This window comes from Plecotus auritus, assembly GCF_963455305.1.
Source record: "Plecotus auritus genome assembly, chromosome: 4".
Classification (NCBI taxonomy): Eukaryota; Metazoa; Chordata; class Mammalia; order Chiroptera; family Vespertilionidae; genus Plecotus; species Plecotus auritus.
The window spans coordinates 66,540,189-66,565,975 of NC_137775.1; the positions used below are offsets into that span (position 1 = coordinate 66,540,189).

Below are 25,787 nucleotides of genomic sequence, written 5' to 3' on the forward strand. Positions count from 1 at the left end.
AATGTTCTCCAGCTCCATCCATGCTGTTGCAAATGGTAGGACTAAATAATATTGCATTGTGTGTATATGGATACTTGAGTTGCTTCCACCTTTTGGCTATTGTGAAGAATATTGATATGAACACGAGTGCCTGCTTTCAATTCTTTTGGGTCTGTACCCAGAAGTGGAATTGTTAGTCATATGGTAATCTTCTTAACTCTTTGAGGAATCACTATCCTGGCTTCCATTGTGGCTAACTTGTTTTACATTTTCATCAGCAGTGCACAATCATTCCAATGTCTCCACAACCTTACCAATACTTATTTTCTGTTTTTTTGGATGATAACCATCCTAATGAGTAAGAAGTGGTATCTTACTGTGCTTTAGATTTGCATTTCCCTAATGATTAGTGATGTCGAGTATATTCTTTCATGTGCTTGTTGGCCATTTGTATATCTTCTTAGAAGAAATGTCTATTTAAGTTCTTTACCCACTTTTTAATTAGGTTAGGGTTTTTTTGTTGCTGAGTGGTAGGCGGTCTTTATATAGCCTAGATATATATGGTTTGCAAATATTTTCTCCCATTCTGTGGTTTGCTTTTCACTCTGTTGATTGTGTTCTTTGATACACAGAAGTGGATATAGTTCAATTTACCTATTTTAAATTTGGATATAGTTCACTTTACCTATTTTTTTCTTTTGTTGTCTGTGCTTTTGGTGTCATATCCAAGAAATCATTGCCAAATCCAGTGTCATGAAGTTTCCCCCGCTATGTTTTCTTCTAAGCATTTTAGCTCTTACATTTAGGTCTGATTCATTTTGAGTTAATTTTTTATATGGTATCAGGTTCTTATCTTTCATTCTTTTGCATGTGGATATCCAGTTTCCCCAGTATCATTTGTTAAAAAGATTGTCCTTTCTCCATTGAATGGTCTTGGCATGCTTATTGAAAAATCATTTGATCATATATTCTAGAGTTTATTTGTGGGCTTCATAATATATTCCACTGGTCTATGTTTGTACGTATGGCAGTACCACACTTTTAATTATTGTAGCTTTGTAATAAGTTTTGAAATCAAGGTGTGAGGCCTCAAACTTTATTCTTTTGCAAGATTGTTTCGGCTCCTTAAGGTCTCTTGAAATTCCATATGCATTTTAGGATGGATTTTTCTATTTCTGTAAAAAAACACCATCGGGATTTTGAGGAATTTTACTTTTAAAAATTCAAGCATCATAGTGATAATAAAAGCAAGTTTTAACATGAAAAATAGCATCTGTCTGTGATATTTTAATAAAAGATTTCTTTTGGATGATTTTCAGTCTGAAATGCTAGAAGAGAATGGTCTTTAATGAACAAGCTGTATAAAGACTATTAGGCTACTATTGACCATATAGTTGTGGAAAGAAATTTCTCCAGAGAAACCAAAAGACACATTTTTAGCTTCAATGACCCTTTAAACTAACCATGCCGCATCTTCTCCTTGAATGTTGTATTATTAGTCATGTTAACTTGGCATTCTAAAATTCAGGAGAAAATATGGGTTTTATTTCTATAGTAATAGCTAATACCATCATAGACTACATAGCTTTTTTTCATGCAGTATATTTATAATTTCATATTTACCTAACTTGGATAAATAGGATAATTCAATTTGTCTGAGATTTAAAGATAGTTTATTTCCTATTACAACATTCTGGAATGTACTATTTTTTTCTTACTCAGTTTACATATTTTCTTTTGGAATAAACTTAAGAAGAACAAAGTGACTCCTAAATTGTAGACAAGAATGTCAGATGAAAGAATGGAAGTTAACAGAATGTAATTGTTTAGATCTTTTAAACAAGGCTAAGCAGTTAAGATTGTCCTGAGAATTTCAGAGCTGGTTTATGCCTCTCTGACTTCACATCACTTATTTCACTTCTCTTTATTTCAACAAATATTTACTGAGTGCCTATCATGTGGGCAGACACTCGTTTAGTAGACAGTGTAGACACAGTCCTCTCCTCCCCACCCCCACCCCCTACCCCATCCTCAAAGCAGCTCACAGCCTAATAAAGAAACAGACAAGTAAACTAATAAATCACTTTATTTAAATAGGTACGGAACATTGAGTTGAGTTTCCAGAATGGGAAAGCATTCACAGATGGGCAGGCATTGGTCTTCCGGCATCATCTTTTCTAGGGTCTCTTGGCTCACTGCAGCAATAAGACCATATGTAGGGAGTTAACTGAATAATACAAAGGAGGGATCGTGTTTAGGAACTGTGACATCCTGGTTCTTCCGTAAGCATAGAAATAGACTTATTCTTTCCTCCAAATGCTTCCACCATTTAAGGTCAGCAGCTATTGGCAGAGAATTGCCTTGTTCGAGGTGTGCAGTGTCAGATGGTAGGGGCAGGCTTCTCAAACTTCCCAACTGAATGTGCTCCCTCCAGACCTAGGTGAGTGGACCACCATACTGGGGGTCATGGTGGCATCATCGAAGAATCTGTCCCAAGCTATCTGCCTAAAGCAAATGTTTTGTTAATCTTGTGTTTTTTCCCCTAAACATTAAAGTGAATATTAAAATTGCATTCATGTTTTGAGAGAGTTTTAAACTACCACCCACCCCAAGTCCTTAAGTAATCTGAATGCTTCAGGAGGATGCACCCTGTTTAGCTATGACACATGAGTATAAGCACTAAGCATTCTAGCCCTAGCCAATTTGGCTCAGTGGATAGAGCATCAGCCTGCGGACCGAAGTGTGAAGACCCATGTCCCATGTGGTTCGGGGTTCGGGCTCAGGAAGAGGGGCCACATGCAAATGAAAGAGATGAGACAAGAAATAATAATTTAGAAATATTGGGGGACCAGGCGGGAGCCCAACTCAAGAGGAAGGACTCGTTGGGCTCAGACCTTGCCATCCTTTTATTCAATTTGGGATACACCTATAGCCCTTAGGGCAGGCAATTTCCAGTAACAGGCAGACTATCTTATCAGTAAGGATTTACATGACTGTCTGGTGGGGAAGTTGCTTCAGCTACCATTGTCTCGACTAAACAGTGGGTGCATAGCTCTGACCTTTGCCAGGGCTCAAGGGTCACCAGCATTCCGGGATTCTTGTCCACACCTCTTTGCTAGTGAAGACAATAGGTGATTTCCCACACTGAAGGGTCCCGTGTTCGATTCCACTCAAGGGCATATGACCAGATTGCGGGCTCGATCCCCAGTAGGGGGTGTGCAGGAGGCAGCTGATCAATGATTCTCTCTCATTATTGATGTTGCTGTCTCTCTCTCCCTCTCCCTTAATCTCTGAAATCAATAAAAAATATATATTTTAAAAAAACTAAGCATTCTCTCCTACTCATTTTGGGCCATTCCCCCTCCCCCAAATTTAAAAAAAATCCTCAAGTTTAGAAAACAGTTTAAATTGTCACCTGGCATAATCATGATTAATGGCATTTTGCCTTTAAAGAAAGCTAAGTTTTGGAAACATGTCAGTGAAACTTGGTTCCTGAGAACACCAAACCCACTATGGCTGCCCTGCTAGATGCAGGGGCATTTTGGAATATCTAGTCTTCTGTCCATTTGCTGTTTGCCCTAGGATGACCAGTTCATTCCACTTTGCCTGGGACTGTTCTGATTTTCAAAAGCCCCACTTTATGGGATCCCTCTCTTCTTAGTCCCAGGCAAACTGGGATAGTTGGTCACCCTTATTTCCCAGAACTGGCAAACACTTCCAACAGTTTCCCAGAACCCTTCAGGTTTAGGCTACTGGTCTGAAGTGACTGATTCCTTGGTGAAGAAGGATCAGTGGAATTGATAAGACCCTGAGAATATGAGAAGCCTCTGGGGCAAGGAAGTCTCTGGGAATCACACACCCTGCTGGGAACCTTGAGCTAACATAGCAAATGCTTTAAGTGCTCATGGTGGTGAATTGGTTTATCTGTCTTAAAGCAGTGGTTTCTAAGGGCTTTAGGGCAGAATTACCTGCACAGATATTTTAAATCTCAATTTCTGGGCTGCACCAACCGATTCAGAATTTCTACCTTTTTAACACAGTGGGTGAATGATCTACCATACAAATCTGACTATGTCACTGTCCTACTGTTTAAAAATGCTAAGGCTTCTTGCTGTTCCACAGTAAAATGCACACTCACTGCCTGGTTCACATGGCTTTCCATGCGTTGCCCATCGGTTATCACTCTAGCCTCATGTAGCCCCAGCATCTAAACCTGTTGGCCTTTGCCTAGTCTTCTCTTGGACAAGAACACTCTAGCCCTAACTACTTCTCTATTTCTCGGCTCAAGTACTTGTGAAATTTTGGGTTACTTTCCTCAGGAAATCTCCTTTGCTAGTTCAGTTCAGGTCCCTGTAACTCCTCAGTCCTAAGGCTTATCATGTTATGTTGTAAATGTCTTTTCAATTGTTTGTCTATATGCCTGTAGACTTTAATCCCTGAGGATGAAATTATATCTCCAATACTAAATACAGTGCATGATGGGGTTTAGCCCTCTTTTGAACTATGCCACTGTGTGGCCTCCACCTGTGTCTTGTCCTGTCCCTCCATCCCTAACTCCCAGCAAACCCCAGATACCCTTCCCTGACTTTAAAAGATGAAACATACTCACCTGTTGGCCCTGGGCTTTGCAGAGTAGCTCTTTGCTGCCCCCACATGTTTTGAATCAGCCCCTCATGCAGCCATTTGAGACAAGCCCTTAATCCATCTGATCCACTTCCAGTTCTGCAGGGACACTTTTGCTCTTGGCTTCCATGTGCCTCCCTTGACACATAGAGGAACCATGTAGAAAAGAAGAGAAGTGTGTGATGCCTCTTTGTCTGTTTCTATACCCTTAACTTTATCTCATATTTATTATCCTCCATCATCAGGACTAAATAAAGATTTTTACTAAGACTCTTCTCCTTCAATCTCCCCACCCCGCTTTCTCTCCCTTTTCTTGAGTCCTCTTAATGTATTGTTCACTTTGCAGCTACTGAGCAGCTTCCAGAATCCCAGAACTTTAACCATTTGCTTCTGATAAAGCTTCTGTGTGAAAAATAGTAATGTTTGAGGACAGGAACTTTCTTACATTTTAAATTCTTTTTATACAAAAATTAACAAGGTTTTCAAAATAGAGTTGTAAAGTGGTTTTGTCCCCAAAATGTAGGATCTTATTTACATAGATTGAATCATATGTTTAAAGTAGTGTAAAAATTTGTTGTGATCTATAGTTATCATTTTTGTTATTGTTGTTAATCCTCACCCAAGGATATGTTTTCCATTGATTTTTTTTTTTTTTTTTTTTTTTTTTTTTTTTTTTTTTTTAGAGAGAGAGTGGAAGAGAAATAGGGAGGGGAGAGAGGAGGAGAGAAACATCAATGTGAGAGACACATAGATAGCCCCCCTCCCCACACCCACCCCCACACCCTCGTCCCACCACCGCCACCACCAGCTCTTGCCCTGATGGCAGACAATTCAGTTCCTCCCTGTATGTCCCTGGTTCCTTTCAAGCTGCTACCCTAGGGCTGGAGCTCAGAGGGAGTGAGTTCCAGTAAGTCCATGTACAGGCCCTTTAAGAGGAACTGCTTGGGACTTTAGCAGCCCTCCCTCTCACTGAGCCACAATCGGCTGTGGTTTTGTTTTGTTTTTTACTTTTTAATTTAATTTGCTGATTTTTATTTAAAGAGAGAAAAGACAGAAAAACATTGACTTGTTGTTCCACTTACTGTTGCATTCATTGGTTGATTCTTGTATGTGCCCTGCCCAGAGATTGAACACGCAACCTTTGCATATTGGGGTGATGCTCTAACTAACTGAGCTGAACGGAAAGGGCTACCCATTGGTTTTTACAGCCAGAAGCTAGGGGACTTCTCCTCCTGGCACAGGAATCCTGGGCTGGGAGGCCTGGTTGGGGGGCTTGGACCCCTTACTCTTTAGGGGGTATCTCCGCAGCTAAGATATCTCTCCTGATTTTTATCTGCTATATGTGGGTATAGGACCAACCCATATCATGTCTCTGCCCCTCCTACCAGTCTTGATGTGGCTTCGTCTTTAATTCCTTAATTGTAGGACATCCATTCAGCCAGATTTCAGGTGGTTCTGAATAATGGTTGTGCTATAGTTCAGTTGTAATTTTGATGTGGTTGTGGGAGGATTTGAGTACTGTGTTTACCAATGCCACCATCTTAACCCATTGACTAAACAGGTACCACAATATTAATGATTGGCTTAGCATATTAAACCATTTTACTTAACAGTAATTTATAGTAACACTTGTTTTAATTCACTATTATAATTATTATAGCAATTAAAAAGCTTTTAGTAAGTTCATGATGAATAGTGTGGTTCTAAATATATAATGCATAGTGTTACACCACCATAGCATCTTTTTCTTTGGTAATTAGTCTATGGTTGTTAAACTAAGAATGAAATGTGAAGTGTATGTAGCAATAGCATATTACAATAAGTTCAAGCATAAGCACATTTTTTAAGGGAGAGAAGAAATAGGTGTCTCACATCAATTGAAAAGAAAGAAGCTATTTTCTTCAAATAGAATAGGAAGATTTGGTCAAGAAGATAAATACCAACAATATTAACATGTCTGTAAACTGAATAATGGTTGTTCTGTAGCTTAGTTGTAATAGCTTAAATTTTTAAACTGAAATAGCTACCTATTTTCAGTTTTAAAAGCTCATTATTTACATTATCTTGTTAGAGCCTTGCATTTCCCTGTGATATAAAGGGGTTTGTGTCTCTATATTGTAGACAAGGAAACTGAGTCAGGGAAAGTAAGTAACTTTTGGAAAGAGGGTGCTCTGATTTAAAAATTCTTTTTTGAAAAAATGTTAATGGCAAATTGTGAAATGTCTACACTGTTAAACTATATCAGTTTTAAATGTTATATTTTGTTAGGGAAAAAATCTATATATATAAAAGCCTAAGCGACCGTTACAACATGTCTACTGAAGGACTGGTTGACCGATTGCTATGATGCACACTGACCACCAGGGGCCAGACGCTCAATGCAGGAGCTGCCACATGGTGATCAGTGTGCTCCCACAGCCTACCTCCCACTCTCCCTCCTCCTGGCAGGCCGGCCCCATTTGGCCCTGATTAGGACTGGGCGAGACTGCCCCATTCGGCCCCTATCGCCAGCCAGGCCAAGGGACCCCACCTGTGCACGAATTCATGCACCGGGCCTCTAGTATCTTAAAAAATTTATTTTTTTGGCAGCAAAAAGGCATCTAATGATGGGCACCTAATAGAAACTAAATTGTTATTATTGACTTGGCAGCTACTGAGTTCTATACTAGGTATTTTATATACTGATATCTGATTTCATCCTAAGAACAATTGTTTAAGGAAGTTATTATAATCCTATTTCACAGACAATAAAATTAGGTCAAAGTAATGTTAGCAACTTGTACAAATCACACAGCACAGCTGGGACTGGAAACAAATTCTGAGTTTTTTCAAAGCTGGGCTCACTCTATTATTCCATGCTGTAAATATTATTTCCATGTTAATTCAAATTTTTATTTGCCTGATAGCTTTATTTAATTTCCTCTATGCTCAGATCATGTAAGTTTATGCTAACTAGCATGATAATTTATACACTCAAGATTATTTGATTTACATTTGAGAGTCATTCTCTGATTACCTCAATCCACAATTAGAGATAGACATTTTTTTCAGAGATGTAATTTGTGGAAATGCCATATGAGAATAGTTCTGCTGTGATTTCTTTATCGTTCTAGTCAGAATATAACTAATCAGAATAAATATTAGGTGGGAAAACCTATGATCTTTATACCACTCTGTTTTTAGTACACTTATCTAGTGACTGTTGTATCTGTGGCTTCACTGCTATGTTTGAAATAATTATAAAAGGAATCAAGACAATATCAGAAACAGAGTATAGAATAATCATTTGAGCAGATTTGGTGTTACGTCCTTCTTTGTGCTAAACCCCAGAGGCACTATCACAGGCTTGTCTATAAACAGAATGAAGGCAGCTTTCTCAGCATTTGGTATGACAAAAAAAGAGCACTTTCTGTTTCATTATTTACCTTTGCTTCATTTATATTCTCCTTTCTTCATAAAGTATAACTTTGTTTCTCTTTAAAAAATTAATGATTGTTCACTGTAGAAGATTTAGAAAATACATATAAGCAAGGAAGAAAGAGAGAGAATGAATGAATAAAAGCAGCTCTAGTCTCAATACAATATTTTAGTGCCTATTTTTTAAGCCACTTTCTTTTGGTGTTTTAATTTTTTTCTAAATTACTCAAGAATATGATTGAATCTATTTTCTAAGCTTCAGTAAAAAATTTTTTCCTGAAGATTTTGAGTTCTGTGTTTATTCTGTTCCTTTACTAATCATCGATATATAATAAAAGCCTAATGTGCAAATTGTCCCCTCTGGCGGTCATTCAACCGTGAGACTGGGAGTTCGACCATTCGCTATGATGTGTGCTGACCACCAGGGGGCGGCTTGGAACATGGCGGGTGTCGGTGATGCACTGTGACCTCTCGCCGGCTACCTGGGGGCGGGGGTGACGGGGACGGAGGTACGGTGAGAATGCGGGGTGTCCGCCAAGCTTGCTCTCACTCCCACTGCTACCCTCCGCTGGGATGCCAGGACTTGCATGCGGGGAAGCCCCCGCGCTCAGGTGCCAGGCACCCATGAGGAGGAGAGGACCCCACTCCACACCTGCGTGGCCTCTTCCGGGTGAGCCGAGCCGTAGCTGCAGGGGCCAGTTGGGCTCCCCGTGGGTTCGTGCAGGAGCCTGTGTGCGAGGCTGGCGAGAAGAGAATGTGCTGCCTGCCTGGCTTCTGTGCGGTGCCACTGGGTGGCCCAGAGGCCCATGCTGTTCCCTGGCCTGTGGCGTCCAGCCGTGCTCACCACATCTCTGCGTGGGGATTCAGACACTGTTACTCAGGGGGAGGGGGGCGCGTGGGGGCCTGGGAACCCAGGTGCTGCTCAGGCCCCAGAGGTCAGCTGGAACCTACCCTTCCATGCCAGATGCTCATGCTTTGATCGCCAGCCAGGCCTAGGGACCACACCTGTGCATGAATTTCGTACACTGGGCCTCTAGTATAAAAGCCTAAGCGACCGTCTGACTGTTCGATTGTTCTACCAGTAGCTATGACGCACACTGACCACCAGGGGGCAGATGCTCAATGCAGGAGCTGCTGAGCTGCAGTGACTTGGCAGTTGTGGTTCTTGGGTGACGCACACGGAACCAGAGAGGAGGGAGTCCAATTCTGGGGTGTGTCACCCGAGAACTGCCCTCTCGCAATCTGGGACCCTTTGGGGGATGTCAGAGAGCCAGTTTTGGCTCTATTCCCGCAGGCCAGGCTGAGGGACCCCACTGGTGCACAGATCCGTGCACCAGGACTCTAGTCTACTATAATCTATTTCAGAGAGCAGAGGAACTGATGACTTGAAGTATTTACATTTTATGATGAGTCAGCATCTCAATTTATTACACAAAAAACAGTACATTCTATGTCTTCTCTAGAAGTCTTTGTATTTCACATTAAAATGTGAGCCTTTATCTGATTTAAGAATTTAAAAAAATTTAAATTACAGTTGACATTCAGTCTTATATTAGTTTCAGTACAGCATGTAAGTTATATAAATTACAAAGTGATCCTCCCTATAGGTCTAGTACTCATTTGACACTATCCCTAGTTATTACAATATTATTGACTATATTTTCTATGCTGTACTTTACATCCCTTTCACTATTTTTTAACTATCAATTTGTACTTCTTAATCCCTTTACCTTTTTCATCCAATCCCACAACCTAGTTCATCTGATTTAAATATGGAAAAGAGACAGTTGTTTGTTTTTGAGACTTTTAGGTCACCAATCTTCCATTGTCACCATTTCTTTTTCACTTCCAAATGCAATTCTAAATTTTCCTTCCTGTCACTCCATAAATTCACAGGCCTATGTTTCTTTTATTTATTTATTTTTCTCTTAAGACAACTCATTTGACCAAAGCAAAAGGTTAACCTCAGGTGTGCGGAGTAAGGTGATGACACCTTTCTATGATCAAGGAAAGAAATGCACTTGAAGATGGGAAATGCATGGGAATGGGGAAGTTTGATTAGATAATACCAAGGATTTGTATTCTGTATGGTTGCTAGGTCTCTTAAGTGATTAGTGTGGAACAGTACTCTCAACTCTGGAATCACCTGAAGAGCTTTAAGAAGTACTAATGCGTAGTTCCTTCTTCTAAAGATTTGAATGTGATTGGTCTGGGATAGCCCGGGCATTGGAATTTTTTAAAGTTCCCTAGGTGATTCCAATACAGTCGGGTTTGAGAACCATTATTTTAGAAGATGCTATCTATAGTCACCTGTGTGATAAACAGGGAGTACGTCCTGTCTGAAGACCAATAATGATCAACATACCTTAGGCTCCTCTCCACAGGGCCACCATATATAGATATGGAGTTATGCCATGCACAAAGGTGCCTGGCAGAGGGAATACATAGGGGGTGAAACACAGCCCACTTTTTGCTCAGGAGGCAAGTTGCACTCTGACTCTGGGCTGTATCTCCTGGCACCTTTTCTGACTTGCACTAAGACACTGTACAGCCTCGTCTGACACTGCATCTGTGTTTATGTCCTTTCACCCTACACGGAGACACATTGCCTTTCCATTGGACTCTTTGTGACTTTAACTTTCTCACTAATTCCAAACCACTAGGTTCTTCAAAATAAACATTTTCCATTTTTGTCTTGAAATGTGCACATTATATGTGGCAGAAACAACATGGGAAAATCTGCAAATTCCAATCCATTGACGTTTCTGTAATAAATTAGTCTTTAACCATCTGGAATTAGATATTTTTGGAAACTATGAATTAGCAATAAAAGTGAGGAACCTCAAGAATGACCAACTGTATAATGGTGCTATGTCAGGGCTAACTAGTCAGCACCCCCATGTTTAGAATACCATGAGGTTTATAACTTCAAAGCCGTAGTTAGCATTACACAGGGAGAAACTCTATTCTATTGTCACAGACTGAACTCTGTTCCCAACCAGTTTATTCTTTAGTATAAGTTAAAATGTAGTCAGGATACTTCAAACTCATCACCATTACTGGAGAAGCAAGTATATGACTAGATGGGAGTACATTTAGCAAGTGTCAGCTTCATTATAACTAGAGAGATAATCACTACTAACCAGTAGAAAGTACATCCAGATGTATTTGCATTATGTGATGGGGACCATAGTCAATATGATTTAAACCCTATAATTATGTGATTTTTCTCAAGAGTTTCAACATGATGATAAAGTTTTGCTAAAAAACAAAAACAAATAAACTCTGACCATATCAACCTAACTTATCTGATTTGCGGTCTGTGTGTTAAAGGAGTTAAATTTCACCTTCAGTGTGAATACATTAGTTTGAAAAGCCCAGTCCAGCAACATGTGAATTCTCAACCATGTGTTTCTGTGCAAAATAAATCACTTGATGGGAAACAGGAAATCACTAGTACAGGCTGTTTTTGTTAATTACACATGGAGTTATAACTAGAATGGGAAGAGCAGCATTTTATTTTAAATCAGATTTGAATATTACACTGAGCATAAATAAAAAACTAGAGAACTTTAAATTGTCATTGATCTTCTCTGCACTGAAAGGGGGTAAGTATCCCAGGATCAGTTCTACCCCCTCTTAGAATCATTGCTACTTAGAAAAAGCAATTTTTATGTAGTTAATATTAGCACACATCCTTTGCTGCCTTCCTGCTTCCTAGCAACCTGAAGCAGAGTATATGCTTGCCAATCTGCTTTCGGTAGAAATTAAGAACAGAAGACCCAGTGATTTTGCCAATCGCCCTGAAGAGGTGGGGGATGTATTCAGTGTGCGCCGTGCTGATTTTGTGAGCCCGGCATGTGATTTATGTTGCCAACCGTCTGACCCTGCTGCACTTTCCACCACAGGCCAGGGAAGATGTGATCCACATGCTGAAGACGGAGAAAACCAAGCCTGAGGTTCTGGAGGCTCATTACGGGTCTGCGGAGCCAGAGAAAGTGCTGCGGGTCCTGCACCGAGACGCCATCCTTGCCCAGGAAAAATCCATAGGAGAAGATGTCTATGAGAAACCAATTTCAGAGGTAAAAATATGACACCAGCAATCCCCTCCGAAGGAAGCCTCAGAGTGATAGCTTAACATCTTTGCATTTTACATGCTGTAACATTTTCTTTCGAAGGCAACATTTTTATGATGCACTAATGTAGAATTAAGCTGAATTAAATAGCTCATGAATTATTGCAGATACATTTCAATAATAAGAATTTTAGAAGCGTTTCCTGGAATATACTTAAAGCCTGAAATGTATTTTTCATGTGATTATGATAGTTACATGCTCTTACAGTTTGTTATTCTTTCATTTCTCTAAGAGATTATGTGTGTAAAATGTGAAGTGCTTATCGGTTTTAACATTGAGTTGTCAAGATTATTATCAAATTGATAACCTAAAATTACATTGATTTTATTATTGATATTTATGGTTTTAAAGCCACTGTGCTTTGGTATCTTATATCTAATCAACTCTGTGATAATTAAAATGATCTCATATGAGTAACTTAAATACAATGGTGAAGGCAAAATCCCAATGAAATGCTTTAGGCAATTCTTTAAGATGAAATGAAATCTATTAGGGCTATATTTAATAATTATATATGAGATTGTATTAGGAACTATTGACTATTGTTATTAATTACCCATGATACTACATGTTAAAAATACTTGATGGATCTAGCCATATTGACTCTTCAGAATTCATGTAAAAAATTCATATATGTGAAATAAGTATCATAAATGAAAAAGAACACAGAAATTTAAAGTCTGAAGCAATATATTATAATTTAGCTTTTAACTTAGTCGAGTCTTTGCACAGGCCAGTTTGGCAGATCTCAGACAAGATCTCCTTTAGACAGTATTCACAACAGATTGATGGTCTTATAATTTTCGATTTTCTGCAACAAGGATAAACTGAAGCTCTGTTCTCATCTTCTCCTAACAAGCTAAGAGATGATAGGATGCAGTCAACAGGCTGGCTCCATTTTCCTGTTTGAGATCCATGGTTACTAGCTGCCTGTGGCCTTGGTCATGTCACTTCAGCTCCTTAAGCCTCTATTTCCTGCTCTGTCGGGTGGGAGAAACAACAGTGCACATATAATACAATTGTTGTGAGGATTAAAGGAAGCAATGCCTGTAAAGTTCTTAACATCATGTCTGGTACATGCTGGGTACTCAACAAATATAACCATTGATATTTGCTTGGATCTGAGGGTGATAATTGCTCACACACTTAATTAGTTCCAAACTTGGAGGGATTTTATGAGTAAATGACATATAGAGGTCAAAATATCAGTTTTATGTTATTGTTATAATCACCTGGATTGGAGAACTCAGCTTGTATAAATGGTATCATTTGAGCTTCCTAATTCTTTTCTCCCAAGTTACAGCTTGGAATGACCCCTGAAAGGAGAGGTCGGTCTGCAGAGCACACGCACTTACCCAGAACCACTGCCTCCAGTGCACGAGGTTTGTGGACAGTACACAAAGAAAGGAGTTTCTGACCCACCTTCAGAAAGTAGACCTAACCCAAACGCTCCTACCTTATGGACAGAAGAGCAGACTAGAAAAACACCCACCCCGTGGGTTGTCCTTTTGGAATTGGCTAAGTTGGGCATGAATCTTGGTTCCTTTCTCTCCTCAACTCAACAAACTAAAGAGTTATTCTTTCTTGGGGAGCAGTGAGTGAGGAGGTAGAGAAAAGGACAGAAGCTACTTTTCCCAATACTGCCAGAATGGTGAGGTTCTGCTTTGTGAGAGAAATAGAATGCTAGAAGGGGGAAAGATTTATCTTCCACTATCTACAGATTTTTGGTCTCTGAAGCCTTCAGGCTTAACAATCAAGTTCATATTATCCAGGGGCAGGAGTCCTGCTTCCAACTTCATGAGGCAAAAATCCCAATACATCACTGTTCCATTAACCTCCTGGGACCATGAGCTCTTAAGAGTTCCTAGAAGCCATGCTACACCTCAAGCCAAAAAATTGCTGCTCACTCAAATATCCATACCAAATTAGGCACAGCTGGGTTACTCAATAGCACTCACTGATTATGTAATCAGTGCTGGGGACAAGCTGAGCAACTCCAGTGGCCTTGCCCCCAGACTGTAGCTGCTCCAAAGACCCACATGGATAGAACACATTAAGGCTAAGGCCCACCTCCTGTCCAAGCTGCCCCAGAACACTTAATATCAATATGTGCTGTTTTTCTCTAGATGACCTTAAAATGTCTTCTGGATATCTCATTCAACTATCAAATTAATAAAGCTCCCATCTGCCCCTCCAAAGTTCCTTGAGTGGAATGAGAAATAACTGCAAAAGTCTGACAGATGACTTCAAATATTTAGCTTTATTATTGACATAAATAAATAAATGACCTCAGCAGGCTTTCTATGCTTTCCCTCCTAGACTTTGGAGAAACCACTTGAAAGAGAGTTGGGCCTACAGAACACATATATCATCTTGTGGCAAGCAGAGCAAAGAATAAGAAATGAGAAGGTTGAGCTGCTCCTTTCCAGTTCCTAATCCCAAATACAACCTTCAAATAAGTCACCCCTCCTTCCTCAGTGAGGAGTGGAGGAGGGTGTGAAGAAGTGGACAGAGGCTGCTCTTTCCAATACTTTCAAAAGCATGGAGAGTCCTACTTTATCATAAAGGAAAAAGGGGAAGGAGTCGCTTCTTCTACATTTCTGATGATGAGGAGGAGAAGGATGAGGAGAAGGAGGATGTTTCAGCAATGCTTGACAAATTCTAGAAAATATGGTGAAAATCACATTTATAAAAGAATGGGAGAGTCCTTGGGGAGAATGTGTTGTAATATGAAGCTATGAGAAAAATCTCTTCTATAGACTGTCCTGTTAAGATGACAGAAATTTACCAGAACCCGTAAAGGTACAATTTGCCAACCCCTGATGATCTCAGATATTATCAGCCTCCAGTTAACCTGGGCTTCTTCACCAGTCTGTCTGGCCACTTGCTTTTAGGAGATCTAGGCAGAGCGCACTGAGTATTTCGGGGGCAGTATCTCCTTTATTTTGGGCCCCAGAAATGATCCGTTCACAGTAAAAATATGCAACTGTAGAGGGAGCCTTGGATCCTTCTTACGATAAAGGCAAACATGGAAAGCCCAGCAGGAGCAGCTCTGATCCGTTGCCTTGTGGAGCTACCCTCTTGGGTTTTAGGGAGTTGGTTGTGGGATTGAGAATGCATTTTAAATATGTCAGCTTCAACATATCTAGAGCTGTGGCTCTCCACTGGAGGAGGGTTAGCAATTTTCCCCACTGGGGTATATTTGGCAATGTCTGGGAATAGTTATGTCACAACTTGTGGTGATACTACTGACATGTTGGGGGCAGAGGCCAGGCGTGCTGCTAATCATCCTCCAATGCACAGGACAACTTCCCAAAATAAATAAATATTTGGCCTAAAATGTCAGTAGTCCTGAGGTTGGGAAACCCTGGACTAGAATTTGAAGAGGAGAGCAGGATTGGGATCTATCAATATTATAATATTCGATCTAATTTAGCAAACATTTACCGAACCCTTACTTTGTTATAGGAACAAAGGGGAGCTAGGAATTAAAAAGATGGAGAAGGGGTGGCCCCTTAAGATTGTATAGCCTGGCCAGAGAAATAGGCACAAAGCCCTGTAATAATATTTGATAAGACCTCTTTTAGTTTGAGATACATGCTCTCCACAGGTTCTGAAAGCCTCCCTGTATTTATCATCTCTTGGAAAAAGGACCATAGGTTTTTTTATACTTTTCCTAGAAATGCATTTAACTGCAAACCTTACAAAAAGATTGTGATGCTGATAATAACCTTTGAGGGGAGAAGTTTGGTACATGTACATGCTGAGCTCTTATTTTTTCTGCGATCAGGAGGGATATTATCCCCTTTCTTTCTGACCAGAGGGTTTTTGTACCATCTCATGAAAACCGTGAAAGAGTTTGTTCTCCTGAAAGTTTAGGAGCCATACATGTGTTCACAGTAGAAGGGCCAGAAGGCCGGAAGTTACTGCAGTCTTACTACTGACTAGTTTATAAAGCCAAGTGGCCCAGAGAAAATGAAGGAATGGGGGAAATGTTCTCCCCTTCAGGTAATAAATTACTAGGCCAATGTAAACAAATTATTTAGAATCATATACAAATAAAGTAAAATATTAAGCTCTTTCCCATGTTTGCTTACTCAGCTGGACAGACTTGAGGAGAAACAGAAAGAAACCTACCGGCGCATGTTAGAGCAACTGCTGCTGGCGGAGAAGTGCCACAGGCGCACGGTGTACGAGTTAGAGAACGAGAAGCACAAACACACGGACTACATGAACAAGAGCGACGACTTCACCAACCTGCTGGAGCAGGAGCGGGAGAGGTAAGGAGCACACGTGTCACCAGTCACTGCAGGGTGCCCGCAGCCCTCCTCTCTGTCACTTCTAGCAGGGCCCAGACTTTGTTCCAGTGACAACACAGACAGGGGCCCAGTCTCCTTCTGATTTCTAGCCCTAGAGAGTGAGACAGACTTTTACCTGGAACCATTCATGTGAATATGTTTGAGGGTGCCTTTAAGTAGGACTCCACATCCCCACTAGGATGTTGAAAGCCAAATACTATAAAGCTGGAAACCAACTTGGGAAGTTTATATTTGAACTTGATTAATGAAGCACCTACATTTGAAAAGCCTCTCTACTAATTGCCTTCTATTTGAAATAATCTACTTGCTCTCTTTGGGACTGAAATCCATTTATTCAGGAAGGCCACTTTTAAAATTTAATTTAAAATGAAACCTATTCATTCTTTTTTTAAAATATTTTTTTTATTGATTTCAGAGAGGAAGGGAGAGGGAGAGAGAGATAGAAACATCAATGATGAGAGAGAATCATCAATTGGCTGCCTCCAGCACGCCCCCTACTGGGAATCGAGCCTGCAACCCAGGCATGTGCTCTTGACTGTGAATCGAACCAGGGACCCTTCAGTCCACAGGCTGACGCTCTATCCATTGAGCCAAACCATCTAGGGCCCTATTCATTCTTAATACCACTATAGAAAATATTAATATATGGTTATATATAAATTACTTAATGACTAGAACTACCTGCTTTTCTTGCCAAGGGTTGAAAACTCTTAAGACAATGTAAAAAATCAAAACAAAACAAAAACTCAGTGTGTTGAGCCTTGCTTATCTAAATGTATTTGTTTTAAATATATTTTTATTGTTTTTGGAGAGAAAGGGTGAGGGAAAGAGAGATAGAAACATTAATGATGAGAGACAACTATTGATCGGCTGCCTCCTGCACACCCCCTACCAGAGATTGAGCCACAACCCAGGCATGTGCCCTTGACTGCAATTGAACCCAGGACCTTTCAGTCTGCAGGCCGACGCTCTATCCACTGAGCAAACTGGCTAGGCACTGGTCGGCAAACTGCGCCTCGCGAGCCACATGTGGCTCGTGAGCCGTGGTTTGCTGCTCTGTTGACTAATGAGTTTGCCGACCACTGACCTAGACTCTCGATTCCAATAATTACAGGCTGTTGTTGTTCCTTGTGATTAAGCCCCTACCAGTGGTCGGCAAACTCATTAGTCAACAGAGCGGCAAACCGTGGCTCACGAGCCACATGTGGCTCGCGAGCCGCAGTTTGCCGACCACGGGTAGGGCAAGCCTTGCTTCTCTACCCTTGTAGGTAGTTTTTCTCAGGGATTGCCACCTTTGAAGCCAACTCCAGATTGACAAACTCTATGCTACCCAGTTTTATTTTGGCATCTTCTTTTTAGCTTATTTTCTTCCTTCCCATAGCTGAGAGTTAAGTCTGTGAATTTCACAAGCTTTGAATACAATGACTTGAATCCTGATGATTTGAGTTACTGAGGGTGTCTGCTTCTGTGTATAGGTCTTGTAAATTGAGAGCCACTTAGGAACAGCTTTACCAATCCCAGCTTTATTATCTACTTAGTTACCAAAAAGACATCTGGTCTCCCCAGATTAGTTTACTTACTAGAAAAAACTATCACAATAAGAGAGGAAATAAAACATGAAACAGAGCAGGTTTGTGTTAGCTTTTTTAAAAAAGTATTGGTAATGGTTACTTATTATTAGACTTGGCCTATTCCTTGGGGAAGCAAAAATGGAAGAGAACAATTGATGGTTTCTTTAAGCCTGTTTTCCGCTTCTGTACACTCAGGTGTATCAGCTTCATGTTTGAACAAATAGATTGTCTGATTTGACATTTTGGCAACCAAACAGTGAGAATAAACTCTACGTCCTCAATCTCTGTGAACTTTCCAACCTGAAGCATAGATATCGCAAACAAGGTCCTAATGAGAGTATAAATTACATATATATACAACAGACCCTGGTTACATATACTGTGGCAGAATGTGGTCAAGTAAAAGAGTACCAACTTGTCTGATACTGATTTTTTTAAAGCTCTGAAATCAAATAATTTTAAAGAACACCTGTGTGGATTAAATATCTTCTGATCACTTTGTAAATTGTTTCATTCAGAACCAATATGTCTTTTCTAAAATGTCACACCCCAGCCCAGTTCAAAGCCTGAAGTGGCACCAGTTCACTTAGAGTTGTTGGTTAAATGAAGTGTGTGGATGGAGAGACTATACTTATCCAGGCGGTTTCTTTTGCTTTCCATTTTGTTTTCCTAATTTCTATGTTCTGTGAGAGCAATTGAAATGATAACAGGGCATGGAGAGCTTTATAGTTCAAACAGTGCTTTTATATCAGTTGTACAATAAGCCTATCCCAGATGTGTTTATCTACTAATTTCATGTTGCTCAACTAACTATAGATAAACAATTACAACCCCCCCATTTTTTGGAGGTAATTTTACTAAGACAACTACAACAAACTAATCTTTTGAGCAAATTGCTATGTAGAAGGTTTTTAAAATCAAAGTAAATTTTTAAAAAATCATGTTAAGATGCTTTTTGTACTTTGATCAGCACAACTGGGATATGTCACCAAATTTTCATGTTTTAGATAACAATTCAGTAAACAGCTTTGACTTTCACTTAAATATCAAACCACTTTAAGGTTTTGAAATAGTATTTTTTGACTCAACAGGTTATACTTTACTGTTGTATATTTTTTACTGCCAATGTTCCCCCCACCCCCATCAGTCCCCTGACTGCCCACCAGTGTGTATGTCACTGTGGGCACACCCTGACACCCTTGTTTTGTTAAATTAAACACCCTCTAGGACGCTGGTAACTTAAGTTGGCATCTCTGAATTTCTCTGCGGTCTGAGGCGTCCACCGTGACTGGTCTGTGACATTCAGAGGCAATGAAGCTTGGGATTCTTACTGCCCTTTGGAAACTGCCCTGCTAAATCTGCTTTGAGTTAAATCCTCTTTTGAAGTAAGCGGTCATAATTAGTTCTACTTAAGGGGGCTGGCAGTTTCCTGACCCCAAGGCTGGCTTTCCCATGGGCCACATGGCAAGGAAGGTCCTCCCTACAAAGACCTCAGACCGGGCCTGGCGCCTAGTTCCTGGGGGCCCAGGTGCTCTGGCAGCCTCTGCTGAGGCGCCACGTGGCCGTCCCCCTGACACCTGCAGGGGAAGTGGAGCTGCAGCTAATAAAGAAACAGCGTTTCTCAGCACTAGCTGGTGTCCCTGCCTAGACTGTTCCAAGTCCTTTGTTTGCTTCTTTGTTTTGCACTCCTTTTCCCTTCTTTGCAAAAGTCGTGTGTGTGTGTGTGTGTGTGTGTGTGTGTGTGTGTGTGAGAGAGAGAGAGAGAGAGAGAGAGAGAGAGAGAGGAGAGAGAGAGAAAGAGCGAACCAGAGCCAAGAATTTTCCTTCAAAACATTTAACTTTGTTTCTTCTGTGAGCATGAGTAAAGGAAGGAAGTGAGACTTGAGATAAGCCTAAGTAGTTTGCTTCTTATAATCACCCCTCTTCTCCCCTTCTTACCCTGGGCTTGTGACGCCGCAGTCTTTCTCCACCCCAGACAGCTTTGCATTTGGTGGTGGTGGGATGATGGGGGAGGGGGGCAGAGCCAGGGGACTCTATGGAAGGTAGCATATGGGCTCCATTCTCTATAATTATATTGTTCTGTAAGGGGTTCTCACATCCAGAAAAGTGGTTAAAGGTAACAAAAAAGAACCCAGGCATACAAGATCAGTAGCAGGTATTGATAAGCAATCCAGATTCAGATATCTGATGAACCCAGGAATCTGAGGCTCTGAGCATTGCAAAGGAACTCTGAGATCAGCCATTTCAAGTCCCTCATTCCGCAGATGGAGAAATTAAGGCCTATAAAAGCAGGTCACTGGTCTACCACTTTTATGCAAATGAGTCTTTTGTGCAAAATGGCTTGTTTTATGTTTTCTTTTTTTGTGTGTGTGGCTCCCCACCTCCATGCTCTTATGTCCAAACTATGACACAACATCTTTAAAAGGCAGAGTGGTGGATATTGTGAAGATATAAACACAGCGATATTAGGACCAGTGGTGCCTAGACAGTCGAGACAGGAGAAGCTTTGAGATAGCATCTGTTAGAGAAGCAGCCTGGGGACTTGTTTTGGAGCAAGATGACTAGGATGCATGGTGTTCTACTTTAGTTGTATTCTGCTTGGGATAGTTTTGATGCAAGGCTGGTGATGATTATGGGTAGGCTACATAAAGCCCCCCTCCACGTACCTCCTTGTTATGGCCACTGACCTGGACCATGCAAGTGTAAAAACTATAGAAACAGAAACTATTTGTCACTTTTCAGGAGTTGTTTAATTCATCTTGAATAAAAATTCCACAGAGTAAGTGCCTAAAATGGGCAACATATTTTTCTGGGCTTCCTTTATTCTAAGTCAACAGACTGGAATCATAATTTATTACCATCATTTGCTGCATATTTATTTTTATCAATAGTCATATTCCCAAATTAAAAGGAGAAAATAGCATGAAAAACTGCAATGGCTTGCCTGGCATTGTTAATAATAAAGATGAAAATATCCTTTATTGCATTAAGATTGGGTAAAGAAAAACTCTCTCTAAATGTTATATTCTGTTTGGTCCATATTTTAAGCCAACTTGATCTTTAAAGGCATAATCCAGATGCAAGGTTTATTCCTTGTCTGAACTTTATTCCTTGTCTGAACTGCAAGACTTGTGATTTTAATCTTAAGCTTCACTAGCACTACTTTAAGAATGTCAGAATAGAGAGAGCACAGTTACATCAAAAAATGGTCTTGAATGTAAATATTTGAGGGGAATGTATGTGTGTTTATGTGTGTAAATGCTATTAGAGAGTGCTGTCTAAATCTATAACTGTAGATATAGATTTTAAAGCTTTTGGATTCTATAGACTCAGCTGAAACTGCATAAATAATTACATCATCATATAATATTGCAGCAAGCCTTCCAAGTATAATTTGTGTGTGTGTGTGTGTGTTTTAAGTACAAATCAGCATCTCAAGAGAAATTTCTGAACTTGGGAAGCAGAGAATGCAGGAGCAGGAGCTTGAATGGAGGGGAAGCTTTCGAGCCCCATTTTGGTATTGTTTAGGTCAGTGGGCAGGGGATTGTGTCCCATGGGACAGGCTGAACTATTACCTTTGCCTATGTAGGGGAATGACCAGTCAGACAGAACATGTGTTTGAAAACTGGCTCTAGTTGCCTGGGATCTTGGGAAATATCCTTGGCTAGCTTTATAGAAAAAGATTCACATCTGTTTCCTGGGCATAATTTCCTGAAGTTTCTTGGATTTAGATGACTTATCTCTAAAATATGACAATGAAATTGATTTTTCTCACTGGTAGCTTGGAGGATCGCAATAAATCACTCTGTAGAAAAAGATTGCTGCCGATGTGTAAATGATCATGTCTTATCAAGCAGAAAGTAACCAATAGGCAGAGCATATCAGCAGAAAACAACTGAGCTTCTTTCTCTCTGTCTGCGTTAGCGCTCTGCTAGATGGCGTTTAGTAGCAGAGTTAGCTATTTTGTTGACCTCCCCAATATGCTGGACACATACACATCTTGCTTAATCCTTGTACAGTAGACAGGAAAGCAGACAGGTTACATTCCTTCCACCAAGGTCACTGCCAATAATTAATTGAAAGAATCAATGTTTGAACTGAGCTTCTCACAGTACAAAAATAAATGAATAAATTTCTGCTTCTAAATTCTTATGTTCTGTTTAAAATGAACATCTCATTTCCTTAATGCATGTCAGAAGAAAAGATGTCTTGGAAAGTTAGTGACTTCTTAGACTGCACCATCATTCTGTTCAGGATTCAAAATCACAGACATGGTCATGAGATATGCCACCTACTATTGTTCATGGAGTTCAGCGAGCCAACTTTCCTTGTGGGTTTTTGTCCTACAGAGTTTGAAGAATAAATTCATGGACTAAAAGTCTTCTTTAATAAAATTGTGGAAGTATATTGGAAGCATATACAAACTCTTCTTGGGGAGGGGTCCCCAAAGAGGAAAAGCCTGCTCTCTCTCTCTCTAAAATGGGGAAAAAAATCTAAATCTAGATCTTTTCTGAGTTGCTTTGTCTCCCGTTTATATAGTATGCTGGTAGCTTCTTTGTCTGAACATGACCCTTTCTAATTGGACCCTTCCTTAATTTATGTCCCTTGTGTTTACCTAATTGACCATTTTTCTGCAGAGTATCAGTTTCAAAGTCCAAAGCCCACTGTGGTGGCCCCCTCTTTCTCTTCCCTTCATCTTGCAGCATTCCTCTATCCTCTGTGAAAGTAAGATAAGCATTCTGGCCTCTTGGAGCTATCTCTGCCCTTCACATATGCATTTGTCTCCCATGGACCCCCCCTTTTCCCTAAAACTGCCTGTCCTGTCTCTAAAATTCCTTTCACTACCAGTATCCTACTGATAAAAAAAAAATTGCTGGGAATAAAGTTTTTAAGAAAGGAGAGGGGTTAGAATTCAGAGACTCGATCACAGAAAGAATGTTTTACAGTTGATTTTTCTGAAAGAACACTAGGATCAAACTATACCTTTCAATTTCTCTTACCCTTGCAATGTATACTTCCTACTGGAAAATGTAATTGAGATGAAGGAGGCTGAGTTGGTGGCATTACCCCTACCACACAGCTTGAGTGTTTGTGTTGGGGGATGGGTAGGTAGGAGTAATGTAAAAAAAGTGATGTTACATCTTACTTAAAGGGACCAGGCAATGAGTGACTCAAGCACAGCTTCCTAGGGTTGGACGTTTGGAGTTAAAGGAGAGTTGATCCTCCTAAAAGACCCAGGATATTAATATATCTACTATCAGCACTGTAGTACTAGGAGCATGTCACTCATCCTTAACTAGGCACTCAATGGATTAAATAGGAATAAGCCCATGAACAAAATGGCTTGAGGTTCCTTTCACTAGATTCCGCCTGTACAAAAATCTGGGTCTGAGGTAGATGTGATCTTTCCCCCAAGCTTCATAGTGACCTCATTCTCAAGGTCATTGAGTTAGCAGCCTTTCATCTAAGATTCTTCAGCGTCTTAGTAATAGAACTTTAACAGCTATGCCTAGGAAAACAGGTTATCTGATCAACAAAATGTTTTGATTAATCAAAGGTTATGTTATGAATTAATTTACTTTTACTGTTATGGAAAATATTTCTCAGATGCATTTTACTTTCCTTAAACTTTCAAAAATATACCACAATATGCAGTTAAGTCATATTTGATGATTCAGCATCATGTAGTGATGCTACCTGCTGCCTACACAACTGCATAGGCTATTAGATTATATTTAAATCTAACTGTCAGTTATGGTTGCATTTTTATTGTACTTAAGGATGATGAAGATGTTTTCTAGATCTTAGGCTTAACTTAGTTGAGAGTCTTAGTTAATTAGATTCAATGTATTTGGACTTTAAGAACAACAACAGAACCTGAACCAGGAAGGACTTTAATATTATACAGAGAGGTGGAATAATAATAAAAGAAAACTGGCCACAAGAAAGAAAGAAAAAAACATTGAAAAAGAAGGCTTGAGAGACAATGGGCAAGAAACACACTTTACCGTTTAAGATTTTAATATATTAAGAAAGCCTTGGTCCTGTTATTTGATGCCCCCTATTCTGGAAAAGTCTAGGAGAAGTGAGAATGGAGGATGGTGTTTGGAATTTAAGTGAGAACCCAGTAGAGGGAGATGGTCACATTATCAGTCTCTCTATCATCTGAACCAATCATTGAGTTGTTCTCTTTAAGGAGGATTTCAGGAAATTGTCAGACAGTTCCTGAAACTCTAAGCACTTGATTCGCTGAAGAGTCATCTTCGGAGAGAAACAGAGGAAGCTTCATTAATATAACTGTCATTCTTTTTGTCATATGACTCTGTAAATACTGGTCACCACCAGTTAGACCAGATGTTGACACCTGTCATACACAAAGTTCACAAAGGTTTCAATTCTAATGCTTCCAGGGCCAAGGCCCTAACCGAATGAAGCAGATCCAACTTTTCGATACACATTGCATGAGTGGTAAGGACTGCTAGGCTGGAGAGAGCAAGCTCTGACCACCAGGAAAACCCACAATTCAGCCCAAGCTGATTGAACCCATTTTATTTATTTTTTTCTGATTTTAAAAAAATTTTCAGTTACAGTTTACATTCAGTATTATTTTATGTTAGTCTCAGGTCTACAGCAAAGTGGTTAGATAATCACATATAAAATGATCCCCTGATAGTTCAAGTACCCAATTAACACCGTACATACTTATCAAAATATTATTCCCCAGGCTGTACTTTACATCCCTATCACTGTTTTGTAACTACCAATCCACACTTCTTAATTCCTTCACTTTTTTTTTCACCCAGCCCCCCACACCTCTCACCTGACAACTATCAGTCTGTTTTCTGTGTCTATGAGTCTATTTCTATTTTGTTTGTTCGTTTACTTTGTTCTTTAGATTCCACATATAAGTGAAATCATATGGTATTTGTTTTTCTCTCTCTGACTTATTTCATTTAGCATAATACCCTTTGGGTTCATCCATACTGTCACAAGTGGTAAGGTTTTATTCTTTTTTACAGCCGAGTAATATTCCATTCTATATATGTACCACAACTTTTTTATCCACTCATCTATTGATGGCACTTGAGTTGCTCCCATATCCTGGCTACTGTAAATAATGCTGCCATGAGCATAGGGGTGCATATATCCTTTCAAATTAGTGTTTTGTGTTTCTTCAGATATAAACCCAAAAGTGCAATGGCCTCTCTTCCTGGCTTCCAGATGGCCACCTTATTGCTGTGTCCTCATGTAGCTTTTCCTTCATACATGTACATGGAGAGCTATTTTATAAGGCCTCTTCTCATAAGGCCTCAAATCCTATTGGATTAGGACTCTCCCTTTATGACTTCATTTAACCACTACTACCTTCAAAAAGCTGTACCACCAAATACAGTCACATTGGGGTGGCGGGGGCGGGGGGGAGTTAGGTCTTTGACATATGAATTTGGGAGGACACAGTTCAATCCATAGCCAAGGGCATGGCAAAACTTGTTATGAGGGTTCTCCCTCTTATAATTCAGGAGAAATAGAGTAAAAATTAGTGTCTGATATGTTTTGACATAGCTTCAGTATCTTGCAACACTAAAAGTGTATTTAGACTTTCCTGATATCCCTAAAAGACCATGGGAATAGATGAGACAGGGCTGGACAAGAGGACAGAACTGTGACCCACTTGGATCAGCAACCTGAGCAAATTGATAGCTGAGACCAGAGACCACCATGTGCCTCTCAGAGGATGCCAG

The 25,787-nt window shown here is 40.1% G+C and overlaps 1 protein-coding gene across 3 annotated transcripts in view; it reads left to right on the forward strand.

Moving 5' to 3' along the window:
* The window catches only part of FILIP1 (filamin A interacting protein 1), a 185,766-nt gene that overhangs the window by 110,912 nt on the left and 49,067 nt on the right, over positions 1-25,787 (forward strand). For 2 of the 3 annotated variants that reach the window (XM_080664014.1, XM_080664013.1), the window contains exons 3-4: positions 11,928-12,101; positions 16,257-16,435. In XM_080664014.1, the coding sequence (XP_080520140.1) occupies positions 11,928-12,101; positions 16,257-16,435 (353 nt within the window). Of the gene's footprint in view, positions 1-11,927; positions 12,102-13,514; positions 13,538-16,256; positions 16,436-25,787 lie in introns of those variants that run through there. The other variant, XM_080664015.1, reaches the window with a different exon arrangement.